Source organism: Acipenser ruthenus, chromosome 48, assembly GCF_902713425.1.
Source record: "Acipenser ruthenus chromosome 48, fAciRut3.2 maternal haplotype, whole genome shotgun sequence".
Taxonomy (NCBI): Eukaryota; Metazoa; Chordata; class Actinopteri; order Acipenseriformes; family Acipenseridae; genus Acipenser; species Acipenser ruthenus.
Genome location: NC_081236.1, coordinates 3,380,249 through 3,402,583, shown reverse-complemented (window position 1 = coordinate 3,402,583; position 22,335 = coordinate 3,380,249). Strand labels below are relative to the sequence as shown.

At 40.4% G+C, this 22,335-nt stretch overlaps 2 protein-coding genes and 1 long non-coding RNA gene across 4 annotated transcripts in view; 1 reads left to right on the top strand and 2 right to left on the bottom strand.

Annotated features, from left to right (window-relative positions):
• The window catches only part of LOC117407892 (uncharacterized), a 150,059-nt gene that overhangs the window by 66,088 nt on the left and 61,636 nt on the right, over positions 1–22,335 (bottom strand). The window lies entirely within an intron of this gene.
• On the bottom strand, positions 1,962–4,292 carry LOC131721235 (uncharacterized). Its single transcript, XR_009319899.1, has 3 exons — positions 4,241–4,292; positions 3,981–4,118; positions 1,962–2,189 (listed from the first exon to the last, which is right to left on the bottom strand). It is a non-coding gene; the product is annotated as an uncharacterized LOC131721235 (long non-coding RNA).
• Positions 4,349–22,335, top strand: part of LOC117967638 (uncharacterized) — a 39,753-nt gene continuing 21,766 nt past the window's right edge. For both annotated transcript variants that reach the window (XM_059014684.1, XM_059014683.1), the window contains exons 1-10: positions 4,349–4,588; positions 11,488–11,556; positions 12,221–12,355; positions 12,494–12,646; positions 16,020–16,283; positions 16,394–16,517; positions 19,138–19,303; positions 20,308–20,476; positions 20,751–20,830; positions 21,271–21,332. In XM_059014684.1, the coding sequence (XP_058870667.1) occupies positions 11,538–11,556; positions 12,221–12,355; positions 12,494–12,646; positions 16,020–16,283; positions 16,394–16,517; positions 19,138–19,303; positions 20,308–20,476; positions 20,751–20,830; positions 21,271–21,332 (1,172 nt within the window). In that variant the 5' untranslated portion in view covers positions 4,349–4,588; positions 11,488–11,537. The remainder of the gene's footprint in view (positions 4,589–11,487; positions 11,557–12,220; positions 12,356–12,493; positions 12,647–16,019; positions 16,284–16,393; positions 16,518–19,137; positions 19,304–20,307; positions 20,477–20,750; positions 20,831–21,270; positions 21,333–22,335) is intronic.

The window sequence follows — 22,335 nt, the reverse complement described above, 5'->3', positions numbered from 1 at the left end:
AACATTAGTCTATACAATTGGTACGTCATTGTAAGTAGCACTTGATTCTGTTATTTATATGTAATCTATATATTATGACTATAAGTTACTCAGTATATGTTTACGTAAAAAAATACATTAGAAATATAAATCCTGTAATAAGGCATGTTTAAAAAAGTCATTGAAAATATATATATTTCTGTATGGGAAGGTTTGAAGTAAAATGTAAAGCAAATGCTGAAGTTAATTATACATCATATTATTTATTTTTTGCAAACTTAAACTGGAAACAGACAACCAATTTCTCTTAAATGACAAAAACACAAGTTCGAATCCTGGTTGTGGATTATTTTCAAAACTCTCCTGCTCACCTACAATGCCCTTCATCACACAGGTCCCGAGTACCTCCTCAACCTATTGACCCACTATGTCCCTGCCCGCAAGCTGAGGTCCTCTGACTCTGGCCTGCTTGTTATCCCCAAACAAAAGTGCACCACCCTTGGAGAACACTCGTTTAGCTTCATGGCTCCGACTCTTTGGAACTCTCTCCCACCGTTGCTCGCTTTAAATCAACTCTCAAGACCCACTTGTTCTCTCTTGCTTTCCATGCTCTTTAAGTCTGATATCTGCTAGTAGCTGCAGTGTTGCTGCTACTATCATGTATTATGCACTTTCCACTGTATAATGTATTATGCTTTTTTTTTTTTACTGTATATCATGTATTATGCATTTCTCTGTATTTAAAGTATTATGGATTTCTTGTTGTTACTGCATCTTGTAAAGTGCTTTGTGATGGTGGTCCACTATGACAGGCGCTATACAAAATAACGATTGATTGATTGATTGATTGTTTCAAATGGAATGTGTTTAGATTCAGCAAATATTTATTAATGACATACACCAGAAAGAGTATGGATTCCCAGTAAGGTGGAATGATTGGACCATTTATGCTCCAACTGACCTCCCTTGGCAAGAAAAAGGCTATGACTGTGGAATCCATGCTTGCATGTAAGAACATAAGAAAGTTTACAAACGAGAGGAGGCCATTCAGCCCATCTTGCTCGTTTGGTTATTCGTAGCTTATTGATCCCAGAATCTCATCAAGCAGCTTCTTGAAGGATCCCAGGGTGTCGGCTTCAAAAACATTACTGGAGAGTCGGTTCCAGACCCTCACAATTCTCTGTGTAAAAAAGTGCCTCCTATTTTCTGTTCTGAATGCCCCTTTATCTAATCTCCATTTCTGACCCCTAGTGCTTGTTTCTTTTTTCAGGTCGCAAAAGTCCCCTGGTTCGACATTGTCAATACCTTTTAGAATTTTGAATGCTTGAATCAGATCACTGCGTAGTCTTGGATACAGTCTTGACTGCGTATAATGGTGCTGGCACAAGGATCCTTGAGGGTGTAAGTTCACACCGCTATCCTCTGGGTTAGACAGTGCTTGTGCGTCCCTCATATGCTGCCGTTCCTTCTCCCTAGCGACGGCTCTGGTATACATTATCCCATGGGTAATGTCATTGGTAGTCGTCTTTGAATTGAAAGGGAACGTTAGGTTACTTACCGTAACCCTGGTTCCCTGAAAGAGAAGACGACCACCAACCGCGAGGTCACATTGGTCGCCCTCACAGGTTCGATGGAAAAAGAGAAATGGCTTCCTTTTGATGACAGTTTTGTCCCCTCGGTGGGTGTGACTGAGTGCATCATCCCTGGAAGAGGCCTATCGGCAGCTCTGGTATAGAGAGCTCAGCAATACCTACCCAATGGGCAGGCATATCTCATACGTAATGTCATTGGTGGTCGTCTTCTCTTTCAGGGAACTAGGGTTACGGTAAGTAACCCAACGTTATGTAGTGTGGACAGGGCCTAAAACATGCTATAAACAAAAAAGGAAATAATTTAATAAAAAATTGAAAACTTTATTTAACACACTGTATATTCATATTGTAAAAATCAAAACCACAACTATTTACATACATGCCTTCCCCGCCCCCAGGTGCCCCCCCCAGAGTCTCCCCAGTGCTCAAGGCAGTCACCCATTATAAAATGGGTTCCAACCGCACAAGATTTACACATTATTTTTAAATGGAGGGTGTCCTTGGGCACAGTCCACTGAACAGAATCCAGGGAGTTTCAGCATAATCGCTCTTCAAAGCTCCATGCTGTCCGTCTCCCATGTCCTTGTAGCTAGTCCCACAGTGTCCGCACTGGTGCTCCTGAATGAGCAAACATATTCCAGTTTACAACACCAAAATAGAAGAATATTTATAGAGTACTTTAATGTAGTTCAAATTGTTGCAAGGTACTTCATTAAACAATACTAACCGACAGAGTTACTTAGCAGATTTTACAACCCGCGTTAATATTAATTTAGTGATCACACCAAAAAGCAACACCATAAGGCACATACATTTTTAGGATTAGCTCAGCTCTCTATAATTGCAGTAGTACAGATCTAGTTCAGTATCTTATGCAATTACAACTCTCCTATTTCTTATGTTTGTCTGTTTGTCATCTGTCCCTCTGTCCTTTTTTACCGTTTTCTTTCCAACCCAAATTTAACAATACTGCCTGAACCAGTATTGTTAAATACCAGAATGCCATATTACAAAACAAATAAATTCTGTAGGCATTACTAAAATAAAAGGTGGAGGATGAGCCCTCATTGTATATGAGACTTTCTTTCGTGCGCCTCGGAATATCGTTCCATCTTTTCTTAATCTCCTCCTCCGTTCTTTTAATAATGCCTACACTCTTTTTTACATGGATTCTATATTCTCTATTTGCAGACTTTCTATTTTGTCATGTAAGCTATGAAACATGTATTGAAACATGTAATTTACAAACTGACTTGATCAGAAGGGTTAAATGAGCTATTTGCAAAATGTTATTAAATGATTATTTGTCCTTGTCTCCTCACATCACCTTGCCTTTTATATAGCCTACTGTCTGACTGCAGCAAATTAACGCCTGCTTTTCAGAGTTCTTAAAATAATCAAACAAATACAAGGTCCACAATTACCAGCAGCTTTAATAAAATTACTAGCTTTAATAAATTAGACAGAATATTTAATAGACCTCATTTGCAAAATCCCCTCCCAATTTTAGCGGTTTCATTCAGAAACGCCCCAGACTTACATATGCATATAGAGAATTACATATGCATCAAGGGATAAAGCTCACAGAGACATTGCCCCCGCAAAACACATATTAGTTGCATGTTTATGCCATTGCGTGTGTTTTATAAATCCCATCCAAGAATTCAGAACCCTCAGTGCCCTTTTTACGGTCGTAAAACATGTGCAATCCTTTTATAAATCTGGGCCTCTGTGGTTAACACAGTGTTCTGTATAGCTAATTAATAACAATAATTAATAACAACTGTCTTTGTGACTGTGTGACGTCAGTAGCACGGCTTTGCTCTGCTGTGGAAAAACAACCCAGGCTCTCCTTAACCACACCGTGAGGGCTCGATACGGCCTGGCGTGCCTCGGTTGTTCAGTGGAAAAGAAGCATTTAAGACAAACAGATTAATTTCTTATGATTTTTAAAATTGTCAAAACACAATGGAACACTGAAAAAGTCACAGAACATCTTTAAATTAATTGTCAAAAGTGAAGAGAACAACTTAATATTTTTAAAACTCATTTTCACCTAAAGTGTTTGGCTATGTCTTTAAGAAGCCATTGTGTGTTACTAGAAATAGTTGTCTCAAGAACTGTTTTTTTTTTCACAGATATTTGATCTGCAAAACTTAGGTCATGAGCATGCTCATTTTTATTGTTTGCAAATGTACTGAAAAGCAATCAGAGTTTCTTACAGTATCACGTTATGCTCTCTGACAACATGAAACAGATACAATAGAAATAATATTTAAAGTCCTACTGAAATCCACATATTCATAATATGCATTGCAACAGTTGCATAAAAAGGTCACAAAGTGACAAAGTAGCATACGTTATGATTTAAGAAGAACACTGTAATACAGATCTTAAAGTAATACTTACTAGCAACAAAGCCACAGGAAATCACCTCAAGAACACCTGCATCCTAGCACTCTTCAACATTTACCTCACCATTAAAACTAGTATTTAAATATACACTCAATCGTGTTATATGGAATTTTCATTTCTTCACACAAGCAACTGTAAAACAAAACATGCATTTTTAACACTAGCTGTCTTGGAGAAGATTTTTCGTTCCTAATTTGTTCTGTAAATTGTAACGTATTGATGACAACTTATCTGTAAACATGTAAACTACTTACCGTAAAAACGCAAAGCAAGAGATTACCCTCATCACGTGATCGAGCTGTACGCTAGAAGGATGACGTAATTAGACGCTGCACACTCAGGGCTATGATGAGGCACCCTCGATGGGGTACGTTGGAACTCCCAGTGGAAGAGCCTGCAGTCTGCAGCGATACCCCTCTCGAAACCGAAAGTTACTCGGTTTATACCAAGACTCGGAAGGAGATCTTTTCCATGCACATTTGCCTCCAGCTTTCTTCGTAGACTGTTTTTCTAACTGCACGTTAAACTATAGCACGAACTAAACGCGTTGTAGTAGTACCACGGCGGGTTGCCTATCGCCCAGGAAGCCCGTGTGACTCAAGGTAAGCAAATCTATATTTTTCTATTAATGCGTTTAAACAGATGTCACGGGAAATTGGTCGACCGGGAAATAAGTTGGCCTCTATATTACGTATGCGCGAATTTCTGAATTCAATAGAGTGATCATTAGGAATTGTCACATTGAAAAAAAAAAAAAAAAACGACTATTGTTTATAATCTTACTTTAAAAGTATACCTAGTTGTAAAAGCGTAGTGGAAGCATGGTAAAGCAGGTAAGCCGTGTTGTAAAGCCCAGTGCAGGCAATAAAAAACCAAAACATGGTTAAGTAGGATAAATGCATAGTTAACTGCAAAATGACCGCGGTAAACCTAAGGTATCACACAGATTGTGTGCAGTCATTTATTTAGATCTGTGTGTCGTTGAAAACAGGGCAGCAGTGTGGAGTAGTGGTTAGGGCTCTGGACTCTTGACCGGAGGGTCGTGGGTTCAATCCCAGGTGGGGGACACTGCTGCTGTACCCTTGAGTAAGGTACTTTACCTAGATTGCTCCAGTAAAAACCCAACTGTATAAATGGGGAATTGTATGTAAAAAATAATGTAATTGTATGTAATATCTTTTAAGAATTGTAAGTCGCCCTGGATAAGGGCTTGTGCTAAGAAATAAATAATAATAATAAAAAAAATGGCAAGTGAGACAAACTCTTACTCTTACAACAATGTGGTTCGTATCGTATCACATTTTCTGTAGGCTGTGCTTGCTGAAATCGGTGTCATGTTTCCCAACGTTTAGTAATAACATTAGAAGGGACGAGCAGACTGCAGATTAAACGTGTTTTTATTTTATTTTAATGTATGCTTTAGGAAAAACAAGTTCACAAATTCATTGGAAAGTCATACACACATAAGGCAATTAAATAAATAATAATATGCTTTCCCAGTCAGCTGTATTGAGAATGGTTTCCAGTGTCAGGCCAGTCAATACATAACACAGCGCGCATAGGGAACCATACCTAACATAACACAGCGCACATAGGGAACCATACCTAGCATAACACAGCGCACATAGGGAACCATACCTAGCATAACACAGCGCACATAGGGAACCATACCTAGCATAACACAGTGCATAGGGAACCATACCTAGCATAACACAGCGCGCATAGGGAACCATACCTAGCATAACACAGTGCATAGGGAACCATACCTAGCATAACACAGTGCATAGGGAACCATACCTAGCATAACACAGCGCGCATAGGGAACCATACCTAGCATAACACAGCGTACATAGGGAACCATACCTAACATAACACAGCGCACATAGGGAACCATACCTAGCATAAAACAGCGCGCATAAGGAACCATACCTAGCATAACACAGTGCATAGGGAACCATACCTAGCATAACACAGCACACATAGGGAACCATACCTAGCATAACACAGCGCACATAGGGAACCATACCTAGCATAACACAGCGCACATAGGGAACCATACCTAGCATAACACAGTGCATAGGGAACCATACCTAGCATAACACAGCGCACATAGGGAACCATACCTAGCATAACACAGCGCACATAGGGAACCATACCTAGCATAACACAGTGCATAGGGAACCATACCTAGCATAACACAGCGCGCATAGGGAACCATACCTAGCATAACACAGCGTACATAGGGAACCATACCTAGCATAACACAGCGCGCATAGGGAACCATACCTAGCATAACACAGTGCATAGGGAACCATACCTAGCATAACACAGTGCATAGGGAACCATACCTAGCATAACACAGCGCGCATAGGGAACCATACCTAGCATAACACAGCGTACATAGGGAACCATACCTAGCATAACACAGCGCGCATAGGGAACCATACCTAGCATAACACAGTGCATAGGGAACCATACCTAGCATAACACAGCGCACATAGGGAACCATACCTAGCATAACACAGCGCACATAGGGAACCATACCTAGCATAACACAGTGCATAGGGAACCATACCTAGCATAACACAGCGCGCATAGGGAACCATACCTAGCATAACACAGCGCACATAGGGAACCATACCTAGCATAACACAGCGCGCATAGGGAACCATACCTAGCATAACACAGTGCATAGGGAACCATACCTAGCATAACACAGTGCATAGGGAACCATACCTAGCATAACACAGCGCGCATAGGGAACCATACCTAGCATAACACAGCGTACATAGGGAACCATACCTAGCATAACACAGCGCGCATAGGGAACCATACCTAGCATAACACAGTGCATAGGGAACCATACCTAGCATAACACAGCGCACATAGGGAACCATACCTAGCATAACACAGCGCACATAGGGAACCATACCTAGCATAACACAGTGCATAGGGAACCATACCTAGCATAACACAGCTCGCATAGGGAACCATACCTAGCATAACACAGTGCATAGGGAACCATACCTAGCATAACACAGCGCACATAATTACAGTATATATATATAATAATATATACAGCGCACATAGGGAACCATACCTAGCATAACACAGCGCACATAGGGAACCATACCTAGCATAACACAGCACACATAGGGAACCATACCTAGCATAACACAGCGCACATAGGGAACCATACCTAGCATAGCACAGCACACATAGGGAACCATACCTAGCATAACACAGCACACATAGAGAACCATACCTAGCATAACACAGCACACATAGGGAACCATACCTAGCATAACACAGCGTACATAGGGAACCATACCTAGCATAACACAGCGCACATAGGGAACCATACCTAGCATAACACAGCGCACATAGGGAACCATACCTAGCATAACACAGCGCACATAGGGAACCATACCTAGCATAACACAGTGCATAGGGAACCATACCTAGCATAACACAGTGCATAGGGAACCATACCTAGCATAACACAGCGCACATAGGGAACCATACCTAGCATAACACAGTGCATAGGGAACCATACCTAGCATAACACAGCACATCGCTTATTGCCCGTTTTTGACCATGGCCCTTACCAGGCGGTATAAAGAGGGTCGACTGTAGAATCTGGGATTGGGGATGAGCTCGGAATGGTGGTTTTCAATACCAGGGAATGGGGATGTTGCTGTGTCTGGGGATTATCTTCCTGACGTATGTGTTGTTTTATAAACTACAAGAGTAGGTATACAGGAATACTCACAATAAAAGCAACATACTGGGCAATACCTTAAATACAGAAAATAACTAAAACCAATGTCTAGTAGAATTGTGTTTAAGGAATGACAGGACAAAGGCATTTGTAAAATTAAGATTTGGTCTAAAAGGAACCCTAATTAAAGCATGCACTGTTAGGTCACACATATTGTTTCTTTTTGGTGTTTTTTTAGGAGTGTAATATTTAAAGAAAACTCCAACAAAACACCCAAACCTAAATTACTGTAATTATATATATATAATTACAGTATATATATATAATAATATATACAGCGCACATAGGGAACCATACCTAGCATAACACAGCGCACATAGGGAACCATACCTAGCATAACACAGCACACATAGGGAACCATACCTAGCATAACACAGCGCACATAGGGAACCATACCTAGCATAGCACAGCACACATAGGGAACCATACCTAGCATAACACAGCACACATAGAGAACCATACCTAGCATAACACAGCACACATAGGGAACCATACCTAGCATAACACAGCGTACATAGGGAACCATACCTAGCATAACACAGCGCACATAGGGAACCATACCTAGCATAACACAGTGCATAGGGAACCATACCTAGCATAACACAGCACACATAGGGAACCATATCTAACATAACACAGCGTACATAGGGAACCATACCTAGCATAACACAGCGCACATAGGGAACCATACCTAGCATAACACAGCGCACATAGGGAACCATACCTAGCATAACACAGCGCACATAGGGAACCATACCTAGTACTCCAATGAGAAGTTGCAGACGACACATTTTAAAATAAACTTTTTTTAGCGTGCAAAAGACACTGAACCCAATGCATATTTACACTGATACTTTTCAGAAATCATTAATCTCCAAATATTTGCGAATAAGAGTTGTGCAGAACACAGCTCATGGAAATTACAGTTGTCCCGCGTTATACCGCCCCCCTTTATACCGCCCCCTCTCTGAACAAATGTCACCAATATAAAAACAGTGCTATTTGTACCTGTTATATCACCACCCAGCTGTCCGCCACCCGCCAACTTCCCAAGCCAAGCAAACGTAAATATAAGCATTGTAGTTTCCCTCATTGTAGCGCCAGTGAAATAATCATGGCCAATTAAAAACAACAACGTTATGCAGTTAACCTTTGACTCGCTTTCGTAATTCGTTGTTAATTGAACGTTCATACCAATATCATCAACACTCCAGTTCCCAAAGCAAAACAGAAATTACAAAATGGCGAGTCGACCCTACATTTAACACCAGAGCAAAAGAAAAAAATCTGCATGCATGCGTCTGAAAATAAGAAAGCAAGTCAGCAAGACATCGCATATGTTTTCTCGCCTAAGTGAGGTATACTGTTAAATCGAAGGACAATCGGAGGCATTCTAATAGATAAAAACAAATGGCTTACCTTGATGGAATGGGTTGATTTGTTTAACCTAAAAAAGGCTTGACGCAGTCTAAAATAAGTGACTTTTATAAACCGCAGTAAATGTTAAAAAAACACACTACGATAAGAGGTATAAACTGTTCCTCAAAAGTAACCATGTATGTTTCATACAGATGGGAAAAGATGATAAAACATCACAAGTATAGCTACTGTTGTGTTAAGAATTAGTACTGTAGTTTTAAAAAAAACCAAAATGTTTTATTAAAATGTCCTGGATATACTTTAATTGTATAACAAAAAAATTAAAACGTTTGAATGTATTGCAAACATAGAAGGTTGTGTGTGTGTGTTTGTTTTTGTTGACCCTCACTATAACGCCACCCTCGCTTATTGCCCGTTTTTGACCATGGCCCTTACCAGGCGGTATAAAGAGGGTCGACTGTAGAATCTGGGATTGGGGATGAGCTCGGAATGGTGGTTTTCAATACCAGGGAATGGGGATGTTGCTGTGTCTGGGGATTATCTTCCTGACGTATGTGTTGTTTTATAAACTACAAGAGTAGGTATACAGGAATACTCACAATAAAAGCAACATACTGGGCAATACCTTAAATACAGAAAATAACTAAAACCAATGTCTAGTAGAATTGTGTTTAAGGAATGACAGGACAAAGGCATTTGTAAAATTAAGATTTGGTCTAAAAGGAACCCTAATTAAAGCATGCACTGTTAGGTCACACATATTGTTTCTTTTTGGTGTTTTTTTAGGAGTGTAATATTTAAAGAAAACTCCAACAAAACACCCAAACCTAAATTACTGTAATTATATATATATATATATATATATATATATATATATATATATATATATATATATATATATATATAAGTACTTTTGCCTTGAAAGGCACATTATAAAAGATAAAACAAGTGATATAAAATATTTCTGATTAAATGTATGTAGTAGGGTGCTGTTTCTGACATTCCTCATTAAATATGTAATATGTATGTAAAAATATCAACACAAAACCATTTGAATACAAATAACTCTTGCACAATTTAACCCAGAGGTCCCCTTTTTAGGATTGCTTACCATACTTGTGAAACATGTCCCCATGCCTTTTTCATTGTTAGTGTTACTAAACGGGTGCAGGTGTTTGCCACCTGTGCTCTTTGCAAACAGGGTGGCATGGTAACTTTTCTAATTAATGAGCACAATAGATACCAAAACAACATAGTCAACATGCAACTTTCAAGTGTTTTCATTACAATTAAAAAACAAAGTTTGTGAAGCGACTCGTGTACAGTTTCAAAATGTATTGTTTCACATAAAAAAACAATACTAGTTGATAAGTCCCATGAACCCTCTCTTTAAATTCAGAAATTCGTGCATGCGCAGTATAGACGCTGTCAACGTGTTTCCCGGTCGACCCATTTCCTGTGATACGGGTAGTCAGTACAGGCACTTATTATTTAGTACACATTAAACATGTACTAAATATTTTTAATTTAGTAGGTGTTGTAATTCAAATTATTACACATACTAATTTGTCCAATCAAGTCGCTGAAAATTAAATAAGAACCAATTGATTTAAAGAAAATACTATGTGGAATAAATTAGCCAATTAAAAGATCAACTATTTTGCAATTTTTGCCCAATTCCTGGTGGTTTATACATATAATTGGAAAATAACAAAAATGACATGGCTGGGTACCTTAATACAAACTGAATCGTGTCATGGTCAGCATTGTCTGTAATAACCTAATTGTAATTTAAAAGCTAAACATCGGGGGAAATTATTGCAGATTACAACAATTATTTGTTATAGTTTTGTACAGTACTTGGGAGTACAATAGCAAGGACTGGAATTGCCCCTGGTTTCTTCCTGGGACATCTGGTAACCCTAAATCACACACGCGCACTCCGCAGATCTATATTTGCATCTTAGAAGAAAATGTCTGAAATGTTATTCTTGATTTTTTTGAAGTGTGTTTCATGTCTGGATAGATGTTATCCTGAAGGTGACTGGCTGCTCTTGTAATTACGCTGTGAATACAAAGTCATTACAAGCCACGACGTTGGCATGACTTGGCACTGCTGTAAAGTGACCAGCCCCTACACAGAAAATGCTTACTTCATTTACATTTACTTAGAACATGTACTATTTGATGTATTCTGTCAAATCAATACGTGTACTAAATATTTGAGACATGTACGAAACGCATTTTTGACCAGGATGGCCTTCTGTGTTTTGCTGCACTTCCTGTGGTGGTTGTTTTGTTTTTCTCCTATTTCAGTTCTGCTTCTTGATGTTTTCATAGCGGAACGCTTTGCTCAACTCGCATCTGAAACAGACGATTCCTACAAGAAGATGGCATTGTGTGGAACCTGTAAGCAAAAATAACTTCCTTTAGATTAGGATCTCACGGTGGTGGAGCGGCATACAGACAGCCTGCTGATATTTATTAGGACACCAGTGTCAGTCAGACAAGCATGACATTAATCCCCCGACACTACATTCAAAATTAAAGCCGTAAGTAACACAAACATCCACTGCATACACATGAAAAAAGCACTCTAAGATTCGGATACTGTGAATAGGTTGTGCTGAAGTATACCCAGAACAAATGTTTGTCAATACATGCAGGGTGTGTATGTTATGCATCGGAAATGCAGTACAATCTTCCTGTGTTAATAGAATGTTTAGTCCCCACCATGGCCACTAGAGGGCTATGGAATTGCAACATAAGCACAGTGTTCATGAATTGGTCTCTCCTGAAGGGCATGGGTTTAAATAAGAAGAAATTCGAGAATGAGAAAAGGCCATTTGGCCTACCTATGCTTACTCACTTTGGTGCCAGTGTGGTCCGTTAGGAGAGGAAAACCAAAAAACCCCTAACCAGGTTAGAAGGGCAAATGAAAGACTCTTTCTTGTTGTGAGCACAGAGAGGTTTATATAATATTGGGAAAAATATCACTTCCCCCAACTGTGCTACAAAGGAAGCTTCTATTGTAGTTATTTATTCTCTGAAAGCTGTGTACTGTCTGTTTCAGGTGTGGACTTCACAGATATACCAAAGCGTTTTTTAGACGATACAGATACAGATACAGACTCACAGGACGATGCAGAGGACGACATAGAGATGTGTATTTCAGACAGCACAACTGAGAGCTATGGAAGAAGGAAAGGTCTGTCCAAAGGATTTGATATTGCCACTTTATATAAAAAAAGAAATGAATTTCAACAATAAAAACGTACAGTATGTTTTTTTTTTTAAACAAATTATTAAATAAGAGTTAATGTTTAACTGATTTGTAATGTTTCAGGTACAACAGAGGAGAGAGATGTCACAGCACAGAAGGCCCGCTGTCTGATCAGCTTGCTGGTGGAAAAGGGGTGTGATGCATGTGGAAAATTCATCTTCAAACTCGCAGAGAGGGACCCCAATCTCTATAGTACTCTTAGGCTTCATCATGACAGTGAGAAACTCCCTTATTATCCTCACTGCACTGGGTATGCTGATCCCCAGCAGGATATAGTGGAAGTGCCTGTACATACATCACAGTCTGCCACACCTCAGTTTTACAGAAGTGCTTGTCACAAGTTATTGAGGGTGTCAGAATCTGTGGATATAAGGAAATGCCATCCATATGTACTGTATATGTCAGACTTGGTTTTACATTCAGTGGGTCAATTGCAATGAACAAAAAGCTGCAGATGATCCTGTGGTTAGTACTTCAGGATGACACTGAACTAGTGTGCTAGTTAGCACCAATTGGAACGAACCAAAAAATTCCAGATAGTCCCCAGGTGCGGATTAAAAATGTTCCCAATTGCAACGAACTCCAGATGACTGCTGCCCCCTAGATGTGCCTGATATACAGTACTAAATTAAACCATCAAACTCTTTAGACCAAGTACAAGAGTTACCGTAATAACTCAAAGTTAAAATGAGAAACCTCATTAAAACCACGTTTTCTGAAACGAAACCATTCATAACACAGACATCAAATATATACAATACAGAATATTTAGCAAAGCTTTCAATTTTTAATAAGGCGTAAAATATAATTAAATAAATAACGATACACTTGTATTAATCACTCCAAGGTCGCTAAATGTAAACCATGAGGGTGGAGATTGTCTTCAGCCTACATGTCAGCTGGTTATTAAGCGGTCTCCTTTGTAAGCTGACACCCTGGGATCCTTCAAGAAGCTGCTTGATGAGATTCTGGAATCAATACGCTACTAACAACCAAATGTTGTATATTCTAAGTGTGCCTCATTGTTCCAGTATTTCGATTGGTGCAAAGATGTTTGGTGACAATGGTTTCGTTTTGTGTGCTCGAAGGGTACAGTCTGGCCGAGTGACATCCAGATATTATTGCATACAATGAGCAGGGGTTTAAAAGGCAATATTGTTTACCAAGGCGGCAGTCAGAAGACTGATAGAGTTGCTGGAACCCCGGCTGCAAACTAGAGGAAGAGGAGGGCCTCCTAATGACCCAGTATTCAGGTTTTAATAGCTATGCGGGTTTATGCCAAGGGATCCTTCTTGCGTGTTTGTTGGGGGGGGGTCTGATTAGCATCCACGAAAGCACCGTTTGCCATGTTATTCACATGATCTCAAATCTCATAGAGGCACTTCATGAATGCTACGTCGTCATGCCCAATGAAGAGGAGCAACAAGATATTTGCACTGCATTTTATTCTACATCTGGAATACCTGGAGTTATTGGGGCCATAGGCCATAGACTGCATTGGCATTTTTCTGTATCATGACAAAATGGCAAATTTGAATTGAACATCAATATATAGTACTTTTATGAGATTACTTCACATTGACAAACATTTAAACGGTATTGTGACAATCGAGTCACCTGTGCGAGTAACTGCATTGTAAGACCACGAGAAACGCCGGCACAGACGTGTAGGATTTATTAAACACAAAGCAGAAAATAAACAAACAGGTTATGTGACGCTACCAACGATGGTAACACACAGAGGACACATACAGAAGACAGGCAGGCAGCAAGTCTCAATCGAGCGCCCGTCTGTAAACAGTCATTTGATCAAACATAACTCCAAAAAGCACACAAAACAAACCTTTTTCCACATATAAATTACACCAACACTAAGAACATAAGAACACAAGAAAGTTTACAAACGAGAGGAGGCCATTCAGACAATCTTGCTCATTTGGTTGTTAGTAGCTTATTGATCCCAGAATCTCATCAAGCAGCTTCTTGAAGGATCCCAGGGTGTCAGCTTCAACAACATTACTGGGGAGTTGGTTCCAGACGCTCACAATTCTCTGTGTAAAAAAGTGCCTCCTATTTTCTGTTCTGAATGCCCCTTTATCTAATCTCCATTTGTGAACCCTGGTCCTTGTTTCTTTTTTCAGGTCAAAAAAGTCCCCTGGGTCGACATTCTCAATACCTTATAGAATTTTGAATGTTTGAATCAGATCACTGCGTAGTCTTCTTTGTTCAAGACTGAATAGATTCAATTCTTTTAGCCTGTCTGCATACGACATGCCTTTTAAACCCGGGATAATTCTGGTCGCTCTTCTTTGCACTCTTTCTGCTACAGGTATGTTTAAAAGAAAACAGGAAAGAAATGAAAAAGGAAAGAATGTACACTTACATGCTGAATGCAGTAATTACACGTCCTTTCTCTTGAAAAACTACCCAGCGTAGATTGCTCCTTGCGCACGTTGCCTGGTTGCAGTTTGTGTGAAGGTGACGGACAGGAATGATTGCATTCGTCATGCATGATTCGTACTACAATAGGTCATCTTTGAGTTAGCGTTATCTTTGAATTAGTCCACCATGGTCTTTGTTTTCACCAAGAGAATAACACACTTGACACTGGAGAAAGTTCAGTGTCGGTCAGTACTGAGATTGTTGTATCCGGGTCGATCTTGTACGTGATCGTTCTAATAGGCCTAATTTGCATTGAAAAAATCGGTTCATGCTGTTGGGATCGTTAAACGTGTGTTTGTTATAAGAAGGGTTCGTTATAGTGAAGTAAGCCTTTATGTTTTTTTTTATTGTTGTTTTTTTATTTTTTTTTTCAGAAAAAATATCCTTAATCACATAAATCCTTTGAACTATAACAAAGTGTAATCAATGTGTTTGTGAGCGCAGCCCGCACTGAGGTTTGGAGAGAGTCTTGATCCTCTGCTGCAGACTAAACCTGAGCTTTAGCTGATCCCCAACTCATTTGTTCATTGCAATTGGAACTAACTTAATCCGCAGCTGGGGATGATCCTCAGGAAAGTACCATGCTAGCTCGTCCGCAACTTAGTACGCTTGATGCGTACTAACTCCGAATGCTTGTTGCAATTGACCCAGTATGTCTAGAGAACAACTTGTTCAATTTTGTTGAAACTTTGGTGTAACAGGGGTGTTTTGTTACTATGTGGGTATCCGCAGAGAGACGAGATGATTGAAAATGCTGCTTAGATGTCCAGGTTTTATTAATAATCACAGGCAGTTGTTGTTGGCCGCCACTAGGATACCAGCAGTGGTATCTCTAGTGCGGGAGGACACACACACAAAAATAAAAAATAAAATACAGGGAGAAAAAACAGCTATAAAACAAAAGCTGGCCAAACATGGGCTGAGTGCTGCTCCCACTAAAAGGGAGTCATAACCTGTTACACAAGTGACCCCCCAAAACCCCTAATTTCCGACAAATCCCTCAGCAAATAATACAAATACAGAGGGTATACAGAGGCATCTGTGTGTCTGTCTGTTTCTACTTCATCATGCTAGCTCTAATATTGTCTTTTCAACTGGCAGTGGATGAATATCACTGACATGATTGTTCTGATTTGTAATGTTTCAGGTAGGATTCTGTTCCGTATGATTCCGAAGTACATTAAGAGTGCTGCAGTACTCGAGGGGCTGCTTAAGGACATGCAGGAGATGAAGCAGCTGAGTGATGGAGAGGTGGAGAAAGTGAAGAAACAGGCCAGCACACAGCGCATGACCTCCCACCTGACAAGCATGGTGATGAAGAAGGGGGATGCCATCAGAGAGAACTTCCTCTCCAAACTCGCAGAGAGGGACACCGAATTCTACAGAAAATGTAGTCATGATTTGGACCCAGGTGAGACCCTCAATCATTATACACTGCAAATTTCCTTATTCACAAAAACTTTTATTTTTCTGTAATAAGAAAACGTGTACATGCATGTGTGATTTGTGATGTTGTTTCAGTTTGGAGGCTAAGGGAGGTGCAATCCCAGTTTGCCGAGAGAGTGAGTGATGCCGTGATCGAGGGGCTGCTGAAGGACATGCTGGAGATGAAGGTGCTGAGCGATGAGGATGTGGGGGAAGTGAGGTAGGCTCAGCTTCCTATTCCATTATAATGTCTGGATCCCAGTATCTGTGCCAGCTATATACAGTGCCTTGCGAAAGTATTCGGCCCCCTTGAACTTTGCGACCTTCTGCCACATTTCAGGCTTCAAACATAAAGATATGAAACTGTAATTTTTTGTGAAGAATCAACAACAAGTGGGACACAATCATGAAGTGGAACGAAATTTATTGGATATTTCAAACTTTTTTAACAAATAAAAAACTGAAAAATTGGGCGTGCAAAATTATTCAGCCCCTTTACTTTCAGTGCAGCAAACTCTCTCCAGAAGTTCAGTGAGGATCTCTGAATGATCCAATGTTGACCTAAATGACTAATGATGATAAATAGAATCCACCTGTGTGTAATCAAGTCTCCGTATAAATGCACCTGCACTGTGATAGTCTCAGAGGTCCGTTTAAAGCGCAGAGAGCATCATGAAGAACAAGGAACACACCAGGCAGGTCCGAGATACTGTTGTGGAGAAGTTTAAAGCCGGATTTGGATACAAAAAGATTTCCCAAGCTTTAAACATCCCAAGGAGCACTGTGCAAGCGATAATATTGAAATGGAAGGAGTATCAGACCACTGCAAATCTACCAAGACCTGGCCGTCCCTCTAAACTTTCAGCTCATACAAGGAGAAGACTGATCAGAGATGCAGCCAAGAGGCCCATGATCACTCTGGATGAACTGCAGAGATCTACAGCTGAGGTGGGAGACTCTGTCCATAGGACAACAATCAGTCGTATACTGCACAAATCTGGCCTTTATGGAAGAGTGGCAAGAAGAAAACCATTTCTTAAAGATATCCATAAAAAGTGTCGTTTACAGTTTGCCACAAGCCACCTGGGAGACACACCAAACATGTGGAAGAAGGTGCTCTGGTCAGATGAAACCAAAATCGAACTTTTTGGCAACAATGCAAAACGTTATGTTTGGCGTAAAAGCAACACAGCTCATCACCCTGAACACACCATCCCCACTGTCAAACATGGTGGTGGCAGCATCATGGTTTGGGCCTGCTTTTCTTCAGCAGGGACAGGGAAGATGGTTAAAATTGATGGGAAGATGGATGGAGCCAAATACAGGACCATTCTGGAAGAAAACCTGATGGAGTCTGCAAAAGACCTGAGACTGGGACGGAGATTTGTCTTCCAACAAGACAATGATCCAAAACATAAAGCAAAATCTACAATGGAATGGTTCACAAATAAACATATCCAGGTGTTAGAATGGCCAAGTCAAAGTCCAGACCTGAATCCAATCGAGAATATGTGGAAAGAACTGAAAACTGCTGTTCACAAATGCTCTCCATCCAACCTCACTGAGCTCGAGCTGTTTTGCAAGGAGGAATGGGCAAAAATTTCAGTCTCTCGATGTGCAAAACTGATAGAGACATACCCCAAGCGACTTACAGCTGTAATCGCAGCAAAAGGTGGCGCTACAAAGTATTAACTTAAGGGGGCTGAATAATTTTGCACGCCCAATTTTTCAGTTTTTTATTTGTTAAAAAAGTTTGAAATATCCAATAAATTTCGTTCCACTTCATGATTGTGTCCCACTTGTTGTTGATTCTTCACAAAAAATTACAGTTTCATATCTTTATGTTTGAAGCCTGAAATGTGGCAAAAGGTCGCAAAGTTCAAGGGGGCCGAATACTTTCGCAAGGCACTGTAAGTATAAGGAATGCAGCAGCTCAAAAGGGAGAAGGGTTCAGGTAAAAAATATATATCTTTACTGTTTTGTATTCATTTTAACATGTAGTCAATTACAGGACAGCAGCATGCATATAAGAAAGGCTGTTAGACACAAGCATGTTACTAAGGAGAGGTTGAGAATGTCTTTGATTTTGGTGTTTGCCTATTTCTGTTTTTCACACCACACAAATACTGTTTTTTCTTTTTTAATGCACTTTTGAGAAGTGTATTTTAATGTTTGCATGGTACACACAGTTTGCATTATTTTTAAGGGGATTCAGTATTCAGTGGGCTTTCCTACTGAAAGAATAATAGTAGTTAAAAGTCAAGACTGGAGGGTCCCTGTGTGGCTCTCCTGGTAGAAGCGTAGCTGCGTGGTGAGCAGGGTGAGTCGTACATTGCAGGCTCACGTCCTGGCCGGTCTTTTCTGGGGATTCCGAAGGGAGCGTTGGCTATGGCGCTCCCGTGGATTAGGGAGGCTAAACCATTGGGGGACTGTTTCTCCTCATCGAGCTACATCGAATCCTGCTGGCCTGGTGCCCAGTGAGCTCAAAAGCGGACACCTGCAGGGCTTGCCTTTGTCCTCCAGAGGCCGGTAGCTCACTGACATCCACTCTCGAGTTCATGGAAGCTGGCTCGGTCGTGGGATCGGAGGACGTCCCTTCAGTTCTCCTGAGCTGTGTGGGGAATTGCTGCGGTGAGGGGAAAAATTGATTGGACATTTCAAATTGTGGAGGAAATCGGGGCTAAAATAATTGGGCACACTAAATAAAAAAAAAAATCAAGACTGGAATACACTGTAGTTACTATGAACATGTGCATTACAGATTGATTTCTCTATATATGAAGGCAGCTTGATAGTGTGCATCCTTAGCTCTTCCACATTTCTGTATTATTCTGTTTTAGGGATGCTCCCCAGAATACCGGACTCCAGTCTTGGTTGGTGGAGCAGATCAACAGTGGGCGGTACCCTGGTCTGAGCTGGACTAATGAGGCACTAAAACAGTTTCGAATCCCATGGAAACATCACCACCGGAAGGACTCGACACCTGAGGACAGAATGATATTCAAGGTGGGTTGACGCTAATTTTAAAGATAAAAGATCTATGATAGTTTGAACCTTCACCCCTGAGGGCAGCTATTGGTATTTAAATTTTCAGGAGTGATATAGTTAATGCAGCAGCTCAATGCCCTTAGAGGCGAGGGCTTGTGTAGGAAGCCGTCAGGGTAACAGAAAAATATTTAACCCTTTACAGTGGCTGCCGTCAAACAAAATCGTGGTGGCCTGTTAACACTGCATTGTTGTTTAATGTTTAGCAGCGTACATTTTTTAGGTTTTAAATGTTAAAGCGAACACACAAACTGAAAACAAACTAAACAAAATAATAAACTTACCACGCAGGCTTAGCAGCGCTGAATGAAATCTTCATCGCTGTCTTCCGATGCAGAGCTATCAGAGTCACTTTCAGTCCACCTTCTGTTTGGTTCAGAAAATTGGGTCTTGAGAATGCTGTCTACAGTCGTGTTAGCACGAAAATAAAAATAGCGACAAAACTTTTTTCAATTGCAGCATCTACGGCTCGGACAGTTTTTGTTTCTGAACTACTGCTATGGGTTTCTTTAAAACACAGCACAATACATTCCCACAATCCCCCAGTGACCTGATGATGCAGGACAAGAACTTCCGAATTTAGCCACGTTAGGATATAACACAGAAGTTTCCTTTGGCCTGGGTCAGTCAGGGCTGGCCAGCACCAGCCCCGGCCCGCAGTTGAAATGAAGCATAAGTTATCCCAGGACTGAAAGTTTGGTGAGGTCAAAACTGCTTGCTTTGCACAAAACTGTGAAATTAAAAGGCACTGCACTCCACTGAATCAAGAGGTCATTATCAGTGGGTGTAGCTGATGTTTCTGGTGATCCGTAAATGAAATACTGGGACGTGCTTCGAAGCCACGAGAAAAAAGTAAACAGACCGAAAGTATATATTATATTAGAAAATGGGGAACATTTTTTAAATAAAAGTAGCAACTTCAAAAGAAAGAGTGTTTATTCTCAGTCTGTTCTCTTTATATCTAGGGCTGGGCAGTGGCGACAGGTCGTTACTGGGAGGGTATTGACAAGCCCGATCCTGCTGCCTGGAGGAGGAATTTCCGGTGCGCTCTGGCTAAAGACAAGATCCTGGTGTTGCGTGCTGATCACAGTCAAGATGCAGTCGATCCACACAAGATATATCAGATCTTTAGCAGTAAGAGTTTGGGTGTCTTTTTTATTTATTTATTTTTTTATTTTTTAAATCTAATTAAATATGGTGGAGAAAGACAAATGATCAGCTGTAGATCTGGTCCCTCAGTCTCTCACAGATTATTATCTTGCACACTTTGTTTAGGACTGTACATTCAGCCATTACTCAAGATTATAAGCAGCAGTTTTCTGTAAAAGTGTGTTTCCAGTTTTTCCTCCACTTGTATTTCCTTGAGTTTTTCTCTTGTCAATACTGTGTTCTTTGCTTTTTTATGCAGACGCAGATTCCAGATTGGAAGAAAGAGGCAGGCTGCCATCTCTCCTAAACGAACATTTTAGCAACCGCTTGTCCTTTAAGGTAGAGTAATCTCCCTCTTAACATCCCACATTCTCCTGCTCTGTTTCTCTCAAGGTCTGATATACAGTGTAAGCAAATTACATAAAAATGGCATTGTCCAGTAAAACAGAAAGCATGCTGCCTTGCTGCATTGCTAACAGCTAAATGGTGCATATTACATTTAAGAGACAGTCCTATCTAAATTATGAGTACTGCACAATATTTTCCCCCATTGACAAGCATTGCACTCGATATTAAAAATGCTGGCTGTCTGCAGGCTAGCATGTATGACTATAAGCATTTATTTTTTGTTATATCCTATTTTTGCATATATTTTGCACAAAATGTCATTTGCATCAATAGGGCAAACTCCGTTCAATCAGTGCTCTTATTCACAGAGGAGGCAAGCTTTACACAATTGTGTGAAGTATATGTGAACCAAGGTTGTTTATCTGTTTTAGATCACAGAATTAATCACATTTCGACCTACAATACACCATGAGGGATACCGTAAATACTACAGGTAAAGTATGCATTAAAAATGTGTTGTATTCCTTATGGATTGAAAAGCTAGTGTGAGAAGCTGTATACCCAAATGTTTAAGATGTGCATATTTCCTCATGTTTGATCATGCTTGTGTCATACACATGGGTGGAAGTGGCCAGTGGTCATTTTGACTGAAACTCATGGGGCAAAACCAATTCACATAATATACATTTTATAAAAAAAAATCATACACAATCTCTGCTTAACTCAGTCAGATGCCTTAAATACAGAGTTCGTAGAGTTTTTCTGATACACATTTCAAGGATATAATTCAAGGAGTTTGTTATGCAATTTCCAATGTGGATAACTAATAAATGTTAACCTATAGGTGGGGTTCAGGGGGCGGAGCTAGGCACCAACAACCTATCATCTGCTGTCACCAATTAAACCTACCTTATTTAAACATTAGTCACCTCTACCTTGCTGTCTTGTGTTTTTTCGTTTTGGCTTAAACCTAAGCGATTTCAAGACCCATCTACATTTGCGTACCTCAATAATGGAGTATTTACAGCAGCTGTCATCGGATTCAGAGGATTCCCAGGATTTTCTGTCATTAACAGATCATTCTCCTTCAGCTTCAATCCAGGGTCCATCCAGTCTCCGTTTTTTCTCCCCTTCTGCTATTTCAGTTACATCTGATCAGGCTCCTGATCAGGCTCTCGACCAGGTTCCAGTACAAATGTTGCCTACCGTTCCTGCCACCCAAACATCGAATCTGCGGCGATCCAAGCGTCTTCGGCCTTGTTTTGGAAGGACTGGCCCATGAATAAATTGATAAAAACCCTCCTTAAAAATGGTAATGCGATTCCGGCAGGGAGTGATAGAGAGTCTCTTTTCATTCTCTATTGCAATTCAATCTCAGCAGAACCAGTCTTTCCTCCGAAAAAACATAATCAGCCGCGCCCAGCCACTCAGCGTCCTAAAACAGACAGCAGGCAGTCTATTCCGGATCTAACCACCCCCACAACTAGCACCGCTAA